Source organism: Colletotrichum siamense (assembly GCF_013390195.1).
Source record: "Colletotrichum siamense strain Cg363 chromosome Unknown KSG_Cg363_contig02, whole genome shotgun sequence".
Taxonomy (NCBI): Eukaryota; Fungi; Ascomycota; class Sordariomycetes; order Glomerellales; family Glomerellaceae; genus Colletotrichum; species Colletotrichum siamense.
The window spans coordinates 3,299,178-3,318,394 of record NW_023501015.1 but is presented as its reverse complement, the minus strand read 5'-3'; the positions used below and the strand labels follow the sequence as shown (position 1 = coordinate 3,318,394).

Sequence of the window (19,217 nt, the reverse complement as noted above, 5' to 3'; positions counted from 1 at the left end):
CGCCAACGGGTGCTTCCTTGGAAGACGACCGGCTTGGTACACGAAATAGCCCTGGCCACTAGCACTTTCGCATACCTTCCCGGCCAGTCGCACTGGGCCGTACCGCTGAGGGCAAGTACTGGTACGGTACGGGTCATCCGCGGCGCATGGTGTCGGGTGCCTCATTTCCAAGCAGACACTGCTAACAACTACTTTCCGTACTGTTGCGCTCCTTGAGGTTCGGGCGTTGCTGGTGTCACGGGAACCCTAGCTTTGGAGGGCTAACCGTGCAAGTGTACAGATACCGTATGAATGTTGCCTAGTGGCATTTGGGTCACGATGGTCTCGTTTCTCCAGAGATGCCATCCCAATCAACTGCAGCTTCCGCCCTAGACATATCTCACTAACCAGTCTGGCTCAAGTGGCCCAAGCCAATCGTTCTCACGCTCACGATACGGATCAAATGGCTTTCTTCCTCCGTCTCATCTCAATCTGACACTTATTCGGTCCTCTGGGCAGCTTGTTGCGCCTCCAAGCCCAAGAGATGTCCTTTGACGGCCATTGTACAATAGAGGGCAGGCTGTCGCTTCATGTACTTGTACCTTACCCGCGCTGCGCATGTACTGCATATAGTAGTATCGCACATGAGATGTACATCACATACGGATAAGGTGCATGCCCTGGTTAAATGTGGAGCGCATTACATCAACAAACAGGTATCTACCTTAGGTACCTACACCTCCGGTACTGCGTAGCCCGCCCCGAGAGTGTCTACTGCGTAAAGTCCGACGCCCACGCTGTACTGCAGTTCAATGGAAATCAGTTGCAAAGTCACAATTCGCTGTGGAATCCACTATCAAATCTGAGAGGCGCTGGGCAGCCTGAGATGGGCTGGCGTCCTTATTCGGCCCCGGCCTCAAGCACGCACTTACGGCCCTGCCACCGCCAGGAACATCGATACTCGCTTCTCCCGTCCCGCAAGGTGAGGTATCCGTAAGGTCGCCTACCTTACCGTCATCTCGCGCTGCGGCCGGATTCCGTTCCGTCTTCCCATGGTCTGTCTACCTTACCTTACCTTACCTATCGCCCACCTAGGTACTCTACTCGGTGAAGCAACGTCTGTAGCTTCAGAGTTGCGGCTTGGCACCTAACCTTGCCCTGGACTGACATTGCGGCAATCGAACCTCTCGGGGCCCTTCTCTCTGACGGTCTCCATCGGATGCTCTCCGCCGTTTCAATTCCAACTCCACGATTCCCGTAACGGAGCCCACTCGGCGACCATCATGGCCAGGACTCCCATACCATCCGTGGCCTGCTCGTCTTCTTACATTCGCCCTGCACACCTGAGCCGCTAGAAACCAACCACTACCACGCCTTGGCTGGCTTCGGTGGCCCATTTGAACTCTCCCCGGCCCATGATGCATTCTCCCAACCTCCAAGGCAGAGGCAAGTTCATGACTCTCATCAGCACCAGGCCGTCGCCGCGCCGTATGGTTGCAAAACGTCCCAGACAAAATACGGGACACGGAACACATCATGCCAGCCATCAGACGGAATCATCAACGCACCCGGTCCGACTGCGCCCACGGTTCCCACGATGCGGCCCCCAGGGGGCCACCACCATGCCTCTGTCTGTGTTTCTCTCAGCCGGTTTTCTGCATCCGTTCCTTGCACTTTCCGTCCGCCCCGTCTGGATCGGCCTCTCTGTCCATGGCATGCCCCCGTATACGGACACACTCAACGAACCAAGATTGAGAATGCAAGCCTCCAGTACAGAGGAGTTTGATGAACTCTATCCCAGTTGCCCACAAATTCCCAAAACGCGCTGCGACGCTGAAGCCAGATGCTCGCGCGCCATTTGCTGGCTGACTGGAACAGATCATCGACCAAGACCAACTGCAAAACCGTATTCATGCGTCTGCAAACAAGATGCACCCGCATGTCGCTGTATTAACTACTGCGTATACATCCGGAACCCGACCCGTCGAGCTTGTTGGATCTGACTTACAACACCGTGTGCTTTTGTCCTCTGTGACGAAGCTCAGCAGAGCCGCGATGAAGTCTCGTCGACGTCACAAGCCTGTCGCCCTACTTGTCTCCGTAGTCCCCGAATACGACAATCAGTTCGTACAACACACGCGTACTCGTCCCGTCTTACTACAGCACACACTTTGGACGAACGTCGTTGTGTTCGGAGCTCACGTGCTCCCCCGTTGAGTCGTCAGGCGGCGAGGTGCAGTCTATTGTACATCGGCTCTCGACGCATGATATGCTGCTGCCGCTTCTCGCTGCTCACTTCTTCACAGAATTCCTCGTGGGCCATCACAGCAAGGTCCTCCAAGCGATATCAAGATGACGGAGGTCAAGTGACAGAGCTCCCGCCCCAAGTCTCCACCTACGGGGGACTCGATTACTTATCGGACGACACAACACAGTAACGCAGACGCTCCAGCGCCTCAGGGACAGCTATCTACCGTTGAACGGGGAAGCAAGGTAGTGTGTACATTCCGATAGGTAGTGGGGTCCGCCGTTGAGTGCACCCACAACAAGCCAGGGCACGCCCTGGGCAACGGCCAGCTCGGCGCCTCGAGGGGAACATCGTGAGAATTACAGCCTCACTTTACGGATCCATTTCCTACCTGCGTATACGAGGGCTCTATTTGATTCTTCGTCCACGCCGTCGTTTTTAAGACTCTGCTCTTTGTTTGACGACAACACCGTTCTCTGGCGAAGGTGGTCAAACAACCACCGTGCCGATTGAATAGACACGGCACTATCCGTAGGTAGAGCCAAAGATTCTGGGCCGCCGACTACACGGGACTAATGGCCCCAAGTGTCCACTCCATTCTAACTAGTGTACTTCAATTGAACCCACAACAACTCTTCGGACTGTGACAGGACGTGTCACGAACACAGCCCAATTTTCTACGTCTCTATCTCATCAATCCGCGCCCGCCAGCAAATGATCGCCTCTGTACGTCGACCACTTGCCTCGCCGGTCTGCGGAGCTCCTTACACGTATCCGTAGCTTTTCCTAGTGTTGCTAGGAAAGGATGAAGAAGCTCTGCAACACGACGCTGCATCCACAAGGCACAGACTTCGGACTCGAGACACTCGGCCGCATGCAAGGACGACTTGCCGACGTATTGCGTCGTCCCCGGTTGAAGAAATAGGTCTCGTCGCGATTCAGCCCTCCCTCCCAGCGGCAGCTCGACTCGTTTCTCCAGGCGTCTCACAGCGACACGACACGACACGACATGAGGCTAGGGTAACGGACACTGCTCCGAAGGCCAGCAGAGCTTGCGGGTGCTAGTTGCTTCTTGTCTGCTGGGACATGGTACGCTGCATCCAAGTCTTGCGCACGACACGGCGTCCGCTCGAACCCATCTCCCAGGTTCTTTTTTTTTTTTGTCCCTTTTTTTATTGCCTCGACCAACGCATGACCTTTCAGACCCCTGAGGCATGTTCCTCCCACGCTAGGTGAGCGCCAAATGACGTCAATGTGCATCATTAGCAAGGAGGCTTTTTTTCCTCTAATGGATATCCTAGCCCAATGAAATGGAAAGTGGGGTAACTCTCCCCTCTTCTTCCAGCCCTCTTGAGCTCATTTGCCTTTTGGTCTGTTTTTTTGTTGTTGTTTTCTGCTGATCTAGATGCTGGTGGCAGCTCTTTTCTTGACCAACTGACAGATGGGCATTTTCGAGAAATGGCACTACTGGGCTCGTGCCAGCTGCCTTTCCCATTTCCCAAGCAACGCCCCGGCAGGCACCGTCCCATCATAATCATCGGTGGTTTTCCTACATTCTGCATGGCGCTTGCCCGGTCCTTCTCTGTCAAGGCGTGGCAGCGCTCTGGAAGCCTTCCTCTTCCGTCCTCTGAACCCATGCGCCCATGCTGTTTGCCGCCGCTATTGGCTCCGATACGCAATTGCTATCGAGCTATCCGACTTTGAGCGCCAATCGCCGAACCCGTGGACCGCACCCGGAACTCGACTTGCGATTCAATTCGTTGCCGCTCAGTGCGATAATGAGCCGCAACAACCCTCCCCCTACCCTAGGGTGTGAGTAGCCTATTATTTATTTGAATTTCTTATATTAGTCTTAGTATACTACTTTATCCCTTAACTCTTATAGTTATCCTACTTTTTTATATAATTTAAGTAATTAATAAAGTTCTTAGTAAAGTAGTTCTATAAGTAATATATTTATTATTCTAGAAAACTTTAATAAACTTATATTCTATTTAATATATTTTCTCTTATTAGTAATTCTTATAAATATAAAAAAAAGCTTATATTTTTTAGTTTACTAACTATAATTTAGTTTATTTCTAAAAACTAATACTAAAAATAAATATATTAATAATATTCTTAGTATTAAGTTTAATAATATTTATGAAGAACTTTTATACTTTTTTAAACTATAGTTCTTATATATTTTTAGTAATTATTAGAAAATTAATATATATAGTACTTTTTAAGTTAAAGTTATTATTAAAATTATTAAATTATTATTTTATTATTATATTATTTAATAAATAGAAAATACTAATTACTTATTTTATTATTACTCTTTTTAAATAAAGTAAAGTTTTTAAAATTTTAATAATTAAAACTATTATAAAAAAAAGTTATTTATACTTTATTTATTTTATTTTTATCTCTCTAAAGACCTCTATATTTTCTAATACTAAGTATAGTATTTCTATATTTATACTTTAGGTTATATCTATTAGGGTTACTTAGTCCTTTTCTATATCTATACTTTACTATATATTATACCTCAGATAAGCCGCAACATTAGCCGTAACATTAGGGCACCTGATCCACCGTCGCGAATCGACATCATCATTGTCCTGATCCTCACCCATGGTGTATCTTCGCTGCAAATTAACAGCCCGCGCATGTCACGGCATCAAATCCATTGTTCTACGGTTCCTGCCGGCATCAGGAGTTTGGCGACAACCTGACTGTACCTAGTATCAGTTGGTTTCCCGTTTGCGTGGCTACCAGCAAGCCACAGTATAACAGCCACATCTGCTGTCTCAGCCGCATCGCCGATCGACGCCTGCTATCCGTACAGAACCTCACTTCGTCCTCACCGACGGAACATCCAAGATCGTGGGCCCCCAATGGAATCCACCAGCGACAGGGGCGCCGCGGGCGATATCCTCCGCAGAGATCGGGGCATCCGGCGTCAGGTCGCGGTATGTTCCCCACTTGCGAGACGATTCATCGAGAACGTGTCAGAACCAGTCGAAATTTGAAGGGCAAGGGGCATTTTCGGCCGACGAACGCCTCACCTCTTTTGGATGGTGTGGTCGCAAATCGAGGAGCCTTGGGGCGAGATTCCAGCCAATCAACCTCTGGCTTCAGGAATTACCGTCTGGAAGCCTCGAACAATTCTGTATCCGCACCGGTCTAGCCCATCCCCCTGCCCTCGTCCGAGCCGGGCTTAGCGCTTGATGCCACAACAGCCCGTTTCCAGTCCTTCGGTAACGCAAAGAGCCACGAGATACGTCGCGACCGCAGTAAAGGAGCGCCAAATGTACCTACTGTAACTCTCTGTGGTTCTCAGTATCCCGCTCACTTCAAATTTCTTCGCTGTAACTCCGTTGCGGGTCTCGATGAGCCGGCATCTTGACTCTGAACTGCTGCTCGGTCCACTCTCTGATTATGGGCGGCCAAAGGCCCAGCAGATCTTGAGCTGAATACCTACCTCAGACTTTGACTGGTCAGTGACTGGCAGTCGCATGTTGTAAATACCACCAAAACAATGCCATCCACTCGTGTTGTCACTGTAACCTGGGGTAGGGCTTTTACTCTTGCGCCACCAGCTACTTGACACCCTCAACCACATGTGGCTGAGTGCTTGTAAAGTTTGTTGTATCAACGTGGTTTCCATCAAAATTGGAATATCTTAAAACGGTCGTAGGTTGTTGTCTGATGCCCAAGGAGCTGCGCAACGTCCAGCTAGCGCTGACCCGGTAGAGCGCAACACAGACTATACCTGGCATCGGCAGTGAAAGTCCTCGCCTATGGCGCCCTTCAAAGACGTTTGGGCAAGGCGGTGTCAGGCTTGCTGGGAACTGAGTGAGACTGCTCAGACTCAAGCCTCTGGTGCCTTGCGGTAAGCCCGTAGTTGACGGCGTCGTGACCCGGCCCGCCTACCTTCCCCAAAGGGCGAATGCTTTTGCACACTTAATGCCTAGCCTTGTGTCCATGCGGTAGAGATACGGCCGCAACTTTTGTAAGTAGTCAGTCAACAACTTCTCTTCGACTGGTAAGCTGCCTGCCCAGCTGTCTGCTCTTTGGCGATATCAAAACGGAAATGTTGTCAAACCACTTGCATAAAAAGGGGCCAAAAACATACAACACCGGGCATTCGCCGGTCGTCACCGACCCGACTACTACTCCAGCCCTCACTGGCTTATCTATGGGAGAGCGGACGGGATCCCGAGTTCTCCAGTGGGTATGGTCGTATGTGATTGTGTGCCAACCACAAGAAAATTATATACTTGGGTAGGTATAGAGGCTTACAACATTAACGTTGGACTGATCAGAATGTGAACAATCGTTTCGCTAGTTGTTAAATATCTAGTTCACTGTTAGGTCTGCTGGTCTTTATCACGTTGAGTATATTTTTAGTGTCTGGACTAAAGGAATGAAGTAACAGCCTGTCATTATCAAGCATTGGCGATGATTAGTATCACCTGTACTGTACGCCTTCAGGCCAACACACTCAGCCCGGATGTCGGTTTTAGCAGGAGACTCACGGGATCACAACGAGGTCACTTTCGCTTCAATATGAGTTGATCTGCCTTGCAATTATGTGGCAAAGCTGGGATACTGCTGGCTGATACTCCTGAGCCGTCGTATAGGCTTCATACTTTGGCGTAGGCACTCCCAAGGAATTGCGATAGGTTGAACCGAAGCAACTAAACGTCTTGACACCTTCTTGTTGAGTGTAATGGTACTTAGGAATTAGTTTGTTTTGGGCATTGGTTGGCTCTCTTCGACGTCTTGAACTCGGCGTCCTAGATTTCGTTTATCACACACCGTTGGCACAAAGTGTCTTCCACATCGAATGGTCTCACCATGAAAACAACAGACACCTAGGACAACAAATCAAATAAGTGGCACTTGCACTCGTGCTAGTGAAATCTCATATCGCTTCCCTCGACATTCATTTTCACGTCCACTAAAAGAAAGTGTGAGGCTCTCCTTTTGCCAGGTTATGAATCCGCTGGACTGGGCACGAAACAGATTTCCCAAAACAAATATGCGTGGCTTAAAGACGCTGCAGGTAACTTCAGCAGCATCAATCCTAAAAAATTCACAGGAAATAACAGTATCAGCTGTTCTCGATCGCTTCAAGATACACCTGCGACTTGCCTGCGGGTTCCGAGGCCTGCATCAGAAGGGAATGCTGATCTCCCAAGCTTGTAAGATGATTTTTTTCAACCTACTTGAAAGTCACATACGGTTCTCCCCCTCGTCTTTTACGCGGTCTTGACTATCCGAGACCAAAGAACGCTGCATTTATCCCCTCGTAGTGATGCCGAGACTACGAAACAAACCACAGTTACTCTTGCCCAGAAACAAGGCAGACAGATTCCCGTGACATCAGGATCAACAGATACAGCGATGTAGAAAGACGTCGCTGGAGCGTGAGGAATATATTAGCCTAAGGAAAACTACCTGCTGGGGCGTTGAGAGCATGTTATCAGGAGCCTAAATGCTACTTCGCTCAGGCATATTCGATCAGTGAGTCACCAAATCGACGTAAAAGAAGCCGGACCGTCGAATACGTTTTCTGTTGATGATAATTCCCACGACGACTTACTCCAATAAGGGTGCGACAAGGTACATCACGTTTTCTGCCGTAGTCTGGACAATACAGACAGCCCTGTCTTTAGCCCGGAGACATGATGATGAATCCATCCCACATGAACCATCGTGCGGGCCAAAGGCATAGCGACACGTGATGTCATGGAAACCAAGCGGGTGCTACGTTGTTTCCAGAACAGAGTCTGCTCCAACTCATGGTTGGGAATCTCTTATCCGACCAAAAGGGGTATGGAAGTCGAGTCACACATAGCAGGGGCCGGTGAGTATCGGGCATAACAGGCAGGACCCAGAAAACAAATGACGACGGCACCTAGATGTTCCCGGACGACAGGCAATTGTGTGAATATGGACGTAACAGGCATCAACCCCCGCACATCATGAGTCAAGGACAATGTAGTCCGAACTACAGTTGGTCCCAAGTGCGCAACGTCAGGGGAAAGGTGCGCGTGCTCGCACTTGAGATTCCCTCCATCTGAGCACTCCGAAGTTGTAGATCGTGATGGGCAGTTAGTTTGAAGCCACGCATGCCGACGAAGATGAAGCATCGTTTCTGGAAGTATCTTATGATGCAGAGCCGATGCTAACGAATGTTACGCCTAGAAAGACAGTCCGCTCACAACAGAAATCAAGCCAAAGCCATTGGCCCACCATGCCCAGAACGCCTGCAGTGACGCCCATTTCAAAAGCAACCCAAGCATGGCGGAGCTAATCAACATCCATATAGGCAGCTCATGCGGTTTGAAGCACGGCCAAACTGTCTTCTTCTATTCTTTCCTGTCTCTTACCCGCAGGCCGTACCAATTCCTCTCTTCAAGATGATTTTGCCAGTTTGCCCATGCGACAATCCTATGTCTTGAGAGTTTAAGAAGAGATGCCAAGCTTCTGCTTTTGCACACGCGGAACGACGCCAATAATGATCAGGAGAGACGTGACAATGACGGCCCACAACTTCAACTTGAGGACGTTGGCGTTGTAGGGCGTGTCAGTAGCCGTCGCAACAGTGACCAGGAGCAGGACGAGCACGACATAGCCGCTCCAGCGATGGTACTTCCAAATGGACTTGGCACGGTCTTCGCCTCCATAAAGCTTGGGGGTAGCCCACATGGTGAAACCGACGACGTACTGGATCAATAAAATGATGGATAGGATGACGCCGAGGTAGCCATGAACGGAGTGGAAGTGGGAGTCCGGGCCCTGGAGAAATTTGTTGTACTCGATGATCGAGACACCGGCGACGAGGAAAAGGAACGCCAGCAGATTCAGGACAGCATGGACGCGCTGGCCGACACGTTTCTGATCGGGTGTATGGGTCGGCTGCAGGGAGAGGATCGACTGGATGAGGGTGAAGATGGCGAGACTTTGGGCCAGCGGGTGGCCGGAGAAAAGGATCACATCTTTGGTGAGGACGGCAGCCCAGATCATGGCGACGAAGATGACAGCACCAAATTGGGCGACGACACCGGTGCCTGCCAACGTCTTGTCAGTCACGGCTTGAAGAGGACGAGGCAACGGGAAGCACGGAGAGACAGCAATAACGTACCAAGAACGAGGTTCTTCGCAATGAACTGGCCCGGAGGCTGTTGGGCGTCACCAGGCCGTCCGAGCAGAGGCTCCAATTCGCCGTGGCCGTGGCCACGATGGTCTTCGCCTGGAGGTGGCTCGGGCAGTCCTGTTGCAGAAGACATGTTTTGCAGCTTTTCTGTAGTGTATCTGTCTGAATCGGGTCTTATCTAGAAGCGTTGTGAATTGCACCAAGCACGGATTGTCTCTCTACAATGAAGTCTCGTCTGAGAGATGAATTGGAGTCGGTGGGAGGATGAAAGAGGAGTGAAGTGCGCCAGAGATGCGGTGCAATTTATTTCTAAGGGGGGTGCGAGGCAGCACTTGAGTTGGGAAGGAGGACAGGAGGGAATGTCGGCATGTCGGCGTTTGGTGGTCATCTCCAGCGCAAAGTGCTGTTATGGCGGCATCGATGACGGCAGAGCTCGTCTCGAGCTGTGGCCTATCGGAGCCCGTGTATTTCTGATTGAACAAGGACCTGCAGGGGGCTCCGGCTTGGAATGGTGGGGTAGGTAACTTGGGGGATGGTCCCTCCCCCCCCCCCCCCCGGCACGTACAGGAGTCGCAGCGGGCAACAGGTCAGGTCAGGTCTTGTTCCAGCTGTCAGCTGTGCCCGGGCGCTGCAGAATCTGGATCTGATGTGAATCTGCAGCGGAGCCATGGACAACTTTGCTTTTCGTTTTTCGCTTCCACTTCGTTTGCCTTCCAGCGTCCGGGCCCTTTCGCATGGCATGGCGTGCTCGGGACTGTCTAGAGACTGTTGCACCTCTGAACGTTAAACCAGCAGAACCAATGAAGCGATCGCGATCAAAAAGATAAGGTCGTGCCCGGGTTCGAACCGGGGTTGCCGGAAGATGTTTGACAGCTGTAGGTGATCAAAATCCGGCTGGAAGCTGGTGTCAGCACGAGAGAGTAAGGTATCGGAATCTGCTGCGACGAAGAATGTGCTTACAGTGATAACCACTACACTACACAACCGGAGTGTGCGTGTCATCCATCCTGCTGGGGACTGACGATGGATCCTCGCGTCTCCAATTCCACTTCAAGAACAGGACCAGGGTCTGCAACGGCTTCACGTGACGATGCATGACTGACCCTGCTGTGGCCGTTGTTGCGTGGTGGTAGTGGAGTGGACCGCAAGAGCCGCGCTACACGACGTGCAGCCGACGAAGCGATGCCTCTGGTGGATCTTACCAAACCATAAGGTGATTGATTCACCTTATGAAGACTGCCTCTAGAAACTATAAGGTGATGCATTCACCTGAGAGAAGTCGGGGACGTCGTTATCCTAAGCGCTGCGACATCGCAACCCCCACGGCGGTCGACTTACGCAACTATAAGGTGATTCATTCACCTGATGAAGTGTGCTACTTCGAAACCATAAGGTGAAGCAATCACCTTATGAGGAAGACTTTCTGCCCAGCCCTTATCAGATCGGGAAGCAGCAGGGTCATCGATGTGTGTCGTTTTGTCGAGAGTTTGATGATGCATCTTGCAAGAGAAGCATCGATGTTGGCGGAATGCAAATGTACTTTGGTAGATCCTTGATACCCCTTGAGACCAGAAACTCAATCAACAGGCACGAAAGACAGAGTTTCTTCCGAATAACTTCACGGGCGAGCCTCTTCTCTCCCCTCGGTGCTGGCGGGAGTTCCGTCAAACTTACACGCGCACCCGACCCCGCCGACCGAACAGCGGGGACAGTAATTAACACTTGTTGGACCGGTCGTGTGCAGTGGCATGCGGGGAAGCGCCGCAGATTGGCCACGGCCCAGTGTTAGCTAATTCGCTCGAATCATTACGTCTTTACTTATCGCCCGCGTCTGGCCGCCGGCGCGACACTTGAAGGCTCAATGTGGCCGATGACTGTGGCCGCCCGACGTCGGAATTGGCCGCCTGGGGGCCCGGGAAGGGTCAGGGGAAAAGGGTCCAGCGGGAGGCACTCCGGGGACAAAGCCATCACTCTGCCGAGGCCCTTTTCCCACTCTTCTTCCCATCGTTCAGAGGGCATTTGCACTTTTCAATTCTTTATAAATTACCCGCGGGTCCCTCGCACCATTCGGGCAGCCTTTTTTATCTATTAGCCACAGTCACGAATTGTTCGCTGCAGGTGAATACACAACGCAACTCTCATCAGCTGAATTGAACCCCTCACTTGACCCCTCCTTAAACCACCGTCAACCCTTCACAATGACAAGCGAACAGGAGTACACTCTTGAGCAGGTCAAGACGACCAGGATCGCGTCGGATGGTATCGACAAAACCTTTCGCTCTAGCAGTATCGGTAAGTTTTCATCCGCTTTTACTCCCCCGAGACTCACTTGAGATAGGGGCTCGGGCTGAGACTGACTTGTTTCGACATAGATCTCATCTCTGCGGCCCTCGGCGGAAAGATCCTGGCTTTCTCAGACGAATGGTTTGCGGAGGCTACCAATCTGTTGACGCCCACTTCTCCCATCAGGCAGCCTGGCAAGATGGTTTACACTGGCGCTTGGTACGATGGCTGGGAGACCAGACGGCACAACACAGAGCCGTTTGACTGGGTTATTGTCCGTCTCGGCGTTGCTTCTGGAACCGTTGAGGGTGTTGAAGTTGACACTGCTTTCTTCTCTGGCAACCATGCTCCCTCAATTTCGGTAGAGGGCTGTTTCAATCTCAACGACGAGGAGGTCGTCTCATGGAAGGGCGGCAGAGGACAGTGGGAGACGATTCTCGGCAACGAGGAATGCGGCCCCTCTCAGCGCTTCGGTTGGAGGTTGGCAGAGCCCAAGCAGAAGCAGTACACTCACGTACGCCTGAACATGTACCCCGACGGTGGTATCGCTAGATTCCGCCTCTTCGGCCACGCTGTGCCTGTCTTCCCCGAGGATAAGGAGGCCATCTTCGACCTGGCGGCGGCGCAGAATGGCGGTGTTGCCATCTCGTGCAGCGATCAGCACTTTGGCACCAAGGATAACCTCCTGCTGCCGGGCCGCGGCAAAGATATGGGTGACGGATGGGAGACGGCTAGATCACGCACCAAAGGTCATGTAGACTGGACGATTGTTCGCCTTGGCGCACCAGGATACATTCAGAACATCGTCGTGGACACGGCACACTTCCGTGGTAATTTCCCACAGAAGGTCAAGATCGATGCTCTTGAATGGAAGGAGAGCGGCGAGCCCGGAGCGGACGCCGCCGGATGGACTGAGATTGTGGCCCCGAGCAAGTGCGGGCCGGACCAGGAGCATGACTTCCAGAGCGGCATCAAGGACAAGGTGGCGTCTCACGTGAAGATCACCATCATCCCGGATGGAGGAGTTAAGAGACTTCGTGTCTTTGGCAAGAGAGCATGAGTGTTGATTTGTTGGGATGGCATAGGTAGGCAGACGCGTGTATGGAGAAGCCATAGGCTCGGCATCCCTCTGGAACAAGGGAGCGTAGAATTGGGAAAACAAAGGGGGAAAAGTCCAAAATTACAATCAACGGTCTATGAAGATGACAACAATTCCAGGGAGGCACCTTGCTGCATCTGCTCTGACTGACTGGTTGGGCTCCTCCGTGATATAGGTAGGTAAGGTAATGTGCCTGGCACCTACCTACCTACCTAAAGTAAGGTACCTTATTTCACTGAGCACTTTTAGGGGCTCGGCGGGGCAGCTCAATGCTCAGATGACGCACGGTCCGCAGTTGGGCACTTCTTCCCCATGGTGCAGGGGCACAGGGGCTTGATGCCCACCTGGGCACCAGCTAAGGTACTGGACAAGACTTGGATCGTGTCTAGCGGACTGGTGCTGCGCTGTGGGCAATTTATTAGTGACATCAGCAAGCTGGTCGCCGGGCAGGGCCTGGCCCAACGGACCCGACGACGTGACGGGACGTCCATCTGCCTGAACTGGGTCCGTTGCGGGACTCTCAGGCCAGCACGTACCTATGCGCACACACCGGGCGGCGGGCAAGACACATAACCTGGACAGCAACCAGCAGGACAACCTCATCACACGACGCCGAGCCCGCGGTCCTTTTTCGCATCCCGCGCTGCCGATTTGAACACATCAACAACCTGCATCGACATACGGCACCCACCACCAACGAAGGTCCAACAACGACGAGAACGCCGCTTCTATCCTTCGTCTTGCTACCACGGATGCATCCCCACCCATAGCAAGCTTGCCTCTCACACGAAACTTCCCGCAAAACATTTCCACATCGCACCGAATCGAATCGCGCATCGCATAAACCGATACCCCCGTCCGACTAATGCCTACCGGGCCTCTTAGCTGCCCCTCCTCCCACCATGGACTTCGGGGACGTTAACGGTGGACTTGGCGACGAACAGAAGCCTCGCCCTCTACCCTCAGACTTGCCCAAGTCCCTAGACGATCGCAGTCATCGTCCACGCGAGCTGGTACCGGAGACGGAAATGTATGATGGTTGGCAGGGTAAGTCGCCTTTCCCCCTCCCCCTCCCCGTCCCCCTCTAGCCGCGAGAGGCCCTCGCCTGCAATTCTTGACATGTTAAGATGATGCGTGGCTAACACCCAACTGCCAGGACAATCGCAGTTTCTGACCACGCCCGTACTTGCAAAGCCCCTCAACTTTGGCAATCTGAGCTTAGACGACTCTACGTACGATGAAGATATCACTACAGGTCCCAAGAATAGCGACGCACGTCTGATGGAGATGCTCGCAGCCCAAGCCGCCCACCGGGTTGGCCCGGGTTTCGATGACGAGAATACGATACTGGCCGACGAGAAGCTTACCGAAGATGAGAAGAAGGACTTGTTGCAAAAGGCACTCAACATGGCTGCGAGCAACGGCGACACCGAGAGGATTGGCAGCATACTCGGCGGGAAGGCCAAAGAATACGTCGACGTCAATGCGCCCGACGAAGACGGAACCCCTCCGCTCATATACGCGAGCTGCTTCGTGGGTCAAAAGTAACCGGCCAAATCTCGCACCTGCTGATTGAGGACAGGGTCACGAAAGTGTCGTCAAGGCGCTCATCGACGCTGGCGCTGACGTCGACAAACAAGACCGGAATCAATGGAGCGCGCTTATGTGGGCAATGACGAACCGGCACAAGAGCATCGCCAAGATCCTCCTCGACAATGGGGCATCGGCCGAGCAAAAGACCTCGTCTGGCCGGACGGCCTTCGACTTCGTGCCACCGGACAGTGATATGTCCTTCTATCTACACGACAGTGGCTACAACATAGGCAATGCGGGAACGGATGACTTCTACAACCCTGGCTTTTCGCAAGACCGTTTTGAAGAGGAAATGGCCGAAAACGAGTTGCGCAGACGAATGATGATGGACAGTGCACGCGATCTCGAAGTTGACTTGGGTAACGTTGGCATGGATGATCAGCCAGAAGTAAGTTCTAACCAGCCACTTGCTTTCCTAACCCTGGTACTGACGCAACAAGGCTACCGATGAGTTCGAAGAGGAGCAGCCTGAATTTGATTGGTCTCGCTGTCTGCATGATCAAATGTTTGTGTTCCAAGAACACGAACTTGACCGCATTCTAGACATTGTCATTACCAATATGACGCCTCAAAGATCTCCCGCACAGAAGCCGGTTCCTGCGAACATGATCTTCCTTAGTGCGAGATACGCGCACTACCACTCTAGCCCCGACCTGTTGGCTAAGCTGATGATATCAGCCATGGACAAGATCAATGATGTCGTGGAGCAGTATCAATGGGATATGACGATCTTGGCTTTCTGGATTTCTAATGCCACCTTACTGCTTCATTACCTCAAGAAAGACGCTGGACTTGTGGAAGCAACGGTTCAGTTCCAGGCTCAACTTTCAGAGCTCATCAATGAGATTTTCATCCTCATTGTCAGGGATGCGGAAAGGCGACTAGACAAGGTTCTCGACGCTGCAATGCTCGATCACGAGACCATTCCCGGATTCGAGGACATTGCCTTCCAAAACGAATGGAGAATTTTCAAGCGCAAAGCGCAAGTCAAGGAAGAACCCTTAGAAAAGCGCTTCCGGCCACCGTCCCCGAAGCAAAGGGCGAAGCCTGCTCCGCGCAACGTCACCTCCCTGCTGTCATCCACTTTGTTTGTGCTGGATCTTTACGACATCCATTCAGTTATCACAGCGCAGATTGTCTCGCAGTTGCTATATTGGCTTGGAGCAGAGCTTTTCAACCGCATAATGTCTAACAGAAAGTACCTTGCGCGGACGAAAGCGATGCAAATTCGGATGAACGTCTCGACGCTGGAGGACTGGGCTAGAACCAACAATCGACAACCCGAGCACTACGAAGGAGGCGAGACGAAGTCCTCTGGCGAAACGACGGTGGACGCGGCGAGGCGGCATCTTGCGCCTGTCATTCAGCTTCTGCAATGGCTGCAGTGCTTTTCTTCACTCGGTGCCGACGACCTCGAGGCTCTCGTGGGCACACTGCAACAGCTCAAGCGGCTAAGCCCACAACAGCTGATCCACGCAGCGCAACATTACAGGCCAGAAGTCGGCGAGAAGGGACTACCGAAGAGCGCCCTCAAGTATCTCAACGCGATTCAAGCAGAGCATGTGCGCAGAAAGGAAGACCGCAAGAGCGCCCCTTCAACGCCGGTCAAGGCGAAAGATGCAAATGGTGGTAATGCGGACAACACCGTTGGCAAGGCGGACAAGAGCCCAGGTGGAAATGAGAGTGAAGAGGAAGACGAGGATGTGCCGGAGAATCTCCTCATGGATCCGGCCTTGATGCTACCATTCACGCTGCCATCCGTAACGGACATGCTGGTCTCGTATGGGGCAGGCTTCGGAGGTGTCAACAGGGAGCGGGCGCGCAAATACATTCCTTCCGTTCCGCCCGAGTTCCTCTCGAAACTTGAGGCTAGCGGCGCACGCAAGGGACCAATGTTCAGTGAAAAGGATTGGGAGAATGAGGAGGTTTGAAGAAGCCGTTCGATGCTAATTACCCTCGAGACGGAAGATCACTTATTTTTTGCGGCATTTATGTGCAAGTGGTTAGTGGCGACATGAAGCCGCGCCTAGTGGAATTCAGGAAACCACGCAATTGGAGACGTTTCGGGTGGCGCTGCAAATTTCTGCGACAGGCGGTGCGATGTATGGGAAACCGCCAACCAGCATAGCGATTGATTCAATGACACGCAGAGACGGCTCACACAGCGCGTTTGCAAGGGGCAAACAGGCATTCTATTGAGGCAATGGTTTTTTCGAAAATCCTCATTGAGCATGGGACGGCACCAAAGGGTTACATTTCTCTCCTCCTTGGTCTGCATATTGGACGGAAGATGACCTTCAGGGAAGCGGCATAAGTAACCAGCGGTGCGAAGGTAGGAGTGTGGATGAACGTGTACACTCAAAGTCGAAGCTGAGCAAAACGGAATAGCCTGCCTGGACTGCCCACGATGAAAGAGGGGGACGGGTTCGCTCTATGCCAAGGTCATTGAGCTATTTAGTCTCGTTTTCTCCAACTTCTTAATGCTCGCGACGTAGTTGACTCACCTTGGGATGTGGTTCCCGTGTGGTTCCTGTGGCCCCAGAACGCCCCGTTTACTCCGTAACGGTTCGACCGCCCTCTGGGGTGGAAGAGGTGGGTGCGTTCTTTTCAACTTCTTTTTCGGCTATGCCCCCGTGGTCGGTGCGAGAACCACCACATTGAGTTGCCTTAGCAGTCACGCAAGTCAACGGATGGCCTGGAGTTTGCTAAGTCGTCTGCTGGTGTGAAAAGTTCGTGATGGCCAAGCACCCACTCCTCATCTATCCCGCTAATGCCTCCAAGGCCTGTTGTTGGAAATCCCCCGGGTTGAAAACGCCCCCCTAGCATAGGCCCTCAGAGTCTTAGGGCACATTCCTGCGTGGGACGACCCGAGAACGTGGGAGACGAGGATGGGTGGAGAGGACCCTGGAAGGATGTTCCAGCCGGCAAACAGCCAGCCGAACCCGATGCGGCGCTAGAAAGGTCGGGAAGACCCCGATCTAAACCCCAAAAGGGTCTGGCCTCCTGCCACGTCAGATTCTTGCACCAGTGGTCTCAAGAAGTGTGCACACTGTCACATGCATATGGCGCAAATGCCAGACCACGACTGCCAGCTGTTTGGGTCGTTTGTGGCTCCGGGGACAAGCAGGAAGCATCCAGGTTTGCTCTAATCTACTGTCATTCAAACCTATGGCTATGGCTGGTTGGTTGGTATGGAGGGCGCTAAAGAGGAAGAAGAAGGGGGCAAAGTCTGCAGTCACTGTTCCTGGGATTTTTGCGCCATATCTCTGGCTTCCGTGAAATTTGCTACTAGAAAGGCAGAGGGGGTAGAAACGAGTATTGTTAGTTAGATGGGAATAGAGAGTGGCATAGGAATAGGGACATAAGCAAAGCAGAGGTCCGTTATTGAAAGTGGTTGAAGTTGCTCAACAAACTAGGGAAATGGCTGTCTTTCCTACTCCAACCAAGCACGTTCGAGTGGCGCACGAACTGCTGGGGCGAAAAATTAACTGTGTTGACTGGGGGTGGTTCGATATGACCGACAAAGGTTTGGATCCGGTGCTAGCGTCCCAGCAAGAACGTTGATGACAAGGCATCGCGCAAGCATATGCTCGACGGCAAGAGCTCGGGGATGGGCACGTAAACCCTGCCCTGGGAAGCCTCCCGTTCGGGAGAAACTAGCTTCCGCTCACCATCCCGAACAGGCGGTAAAGACGTGTGAGTCAATAGAGGGCCAATATGATAAGCTGAGTGAGACAAATCTCTTTTGGCATTCAGATCAGACGAAGCAGAAGGGTTAGCGCCGATCAGAAGGGTCCCGTGATTCTGCAACCCGCGTGTGGTTTGGATGACGAGGACATATCTGACGGTCCCCGGACTGGGTTCGCATTCTTTTCGAAATTTAGACAAGATTGGACGGGAGGGCAGGGCCACGAGAGCGTTTGCAGACCGAGCGACAGCCAATTAATGGGTGATGCGTGGGACGACGGTTGCTGGCATGTCGTGATTAGATTGAAGGGTTTGGCGCTGGGAAGGGGAGCTGCGCTGTGTACGAAGAGCAGCAGGCTGCTAACACAAAGACAGGTAAGTCCAAGATTCGGCGGTCGCTTTGAAGAGACATGTGTAACGATAGTTTCCGGCTGCGTCGGGCGGCCGTTGCTGTGTAAGGCGGATGGAGCAGATTGGGGCCGGGCCGGGGCAGATTATGGATAGGCGTTCGCAACGGCGGGTTAGCGAGAGAGGAGGTTGAACATGACCAGCGTCGGGGCGCAATTATGGCGTACGCTCGCGTATCGCGTCCGGAGATGTTGTCGCGGTGAATTCGGCGGTCATGAAGAAGTGTTGCGGAGGCCGATATGCAGAAAGGTGGGCTTTGTGCGTTGAATGACCCCGAGTAGCGGTATCGGTTGCAGGGTGACCTTCACCGACTCAATGCGTAGCGATGACGACGAGGGAATGGAGAGGGTCTTTTCTGGTCGGCTGCCATAGAGAAGCCCTGCTTCGGGTACTGATGCATGGCCAGATGGCGGGAGACGGGCCGGGGGTTCAAGCCAATGAGCCTATCAGAAAGCGTTTGAGGTGCGTGGCATGGGAACGATTGAAGATGTGGCTGGTCGTGGGTGGATTGATTGTCGCTGCGTTGCGTATGGGCGCTCGCTCCCATCATGTGGCTGTCCGTCACCCAGGCCTGGCCGGTCTGTCTGCACTTTTCTTTCTGGTGCGCGCCTCTTCTCTCTTTTTTTCAATCTCCTGTGCCTGGCTATGTTGCGTTGCGTTGCGTTGCGTTGTTGGGATGGATGGCACGGGAAGACGGACAGGGACAGGACAGTGGAGGCTCGTTCAGAGGACGACGACACCCACTCACTCCCGTCGACCACTGGACA

General features: G+C 52.5%; 3 protein-coding genes across 3 annotated transcripts; 2 read left to right on the top strand and 1 right to left on the bottom strand.

The window, feature by feature from the left end:
• Positions 1-8,689: 8,689 nt before the first annotated feature.
• CGCS363_v002833 (uncharacterized protein) lies at positions 8,690-9,513 on the bottom strand (the record flags this gene model as incomplete). Its single annotated transcript, XM_036634682.1, has 2 exons — positions 8,690-9,294; positions 9,369-9,513. 2 exons carry the CDS (start codon positions 9,511-9,513, stop codon positions 8,690-8,692), a joined length of 750 nt encoding a protein of 249 aa, XP_036500361.1.
• Positions 9,514-11,578: 2,065 nt separating this feature from the next.
• alc-1 (Allantoicase) lies at positions 11,579-12,723 on the top strand (the record flags this gene model as incomplete). Its single annotated transcript, XM_036634681.1, has 2 exons — positions 11,579-11,672; positions 11,753-12,723. 2 exons carry the CDS (start codon positions 11,579-11,581, stop codon positions 12,721-12,723), a joined length of 1,065 nt encoding a protein of 354 aa, XP_036499583.1.
• Positions 12,724-13,664: 941 nt separating this feature from the next.
• On the top strand, positions 13,665-16,286 carry CGCS363_v002831 (Dilute domain-containing protein; the record flags this gene model as incomplete). The annotated part of the gene is made up of 4 exons (XM_036634680.1): positions 13,665-13,809; positions 13,919-14,295; positions 14,345-14,743; positions 14,796-16,286. 4 exons carry the CDS (start codon positions 13,665-13,667, stop codon positions 16,284-16,286), a joined length of 2,412 nt encoding a protein of 803 aa, XP_036499399.1.
• Positions 16,287-19,217: the final 2,931 nt, after the last annotated feature.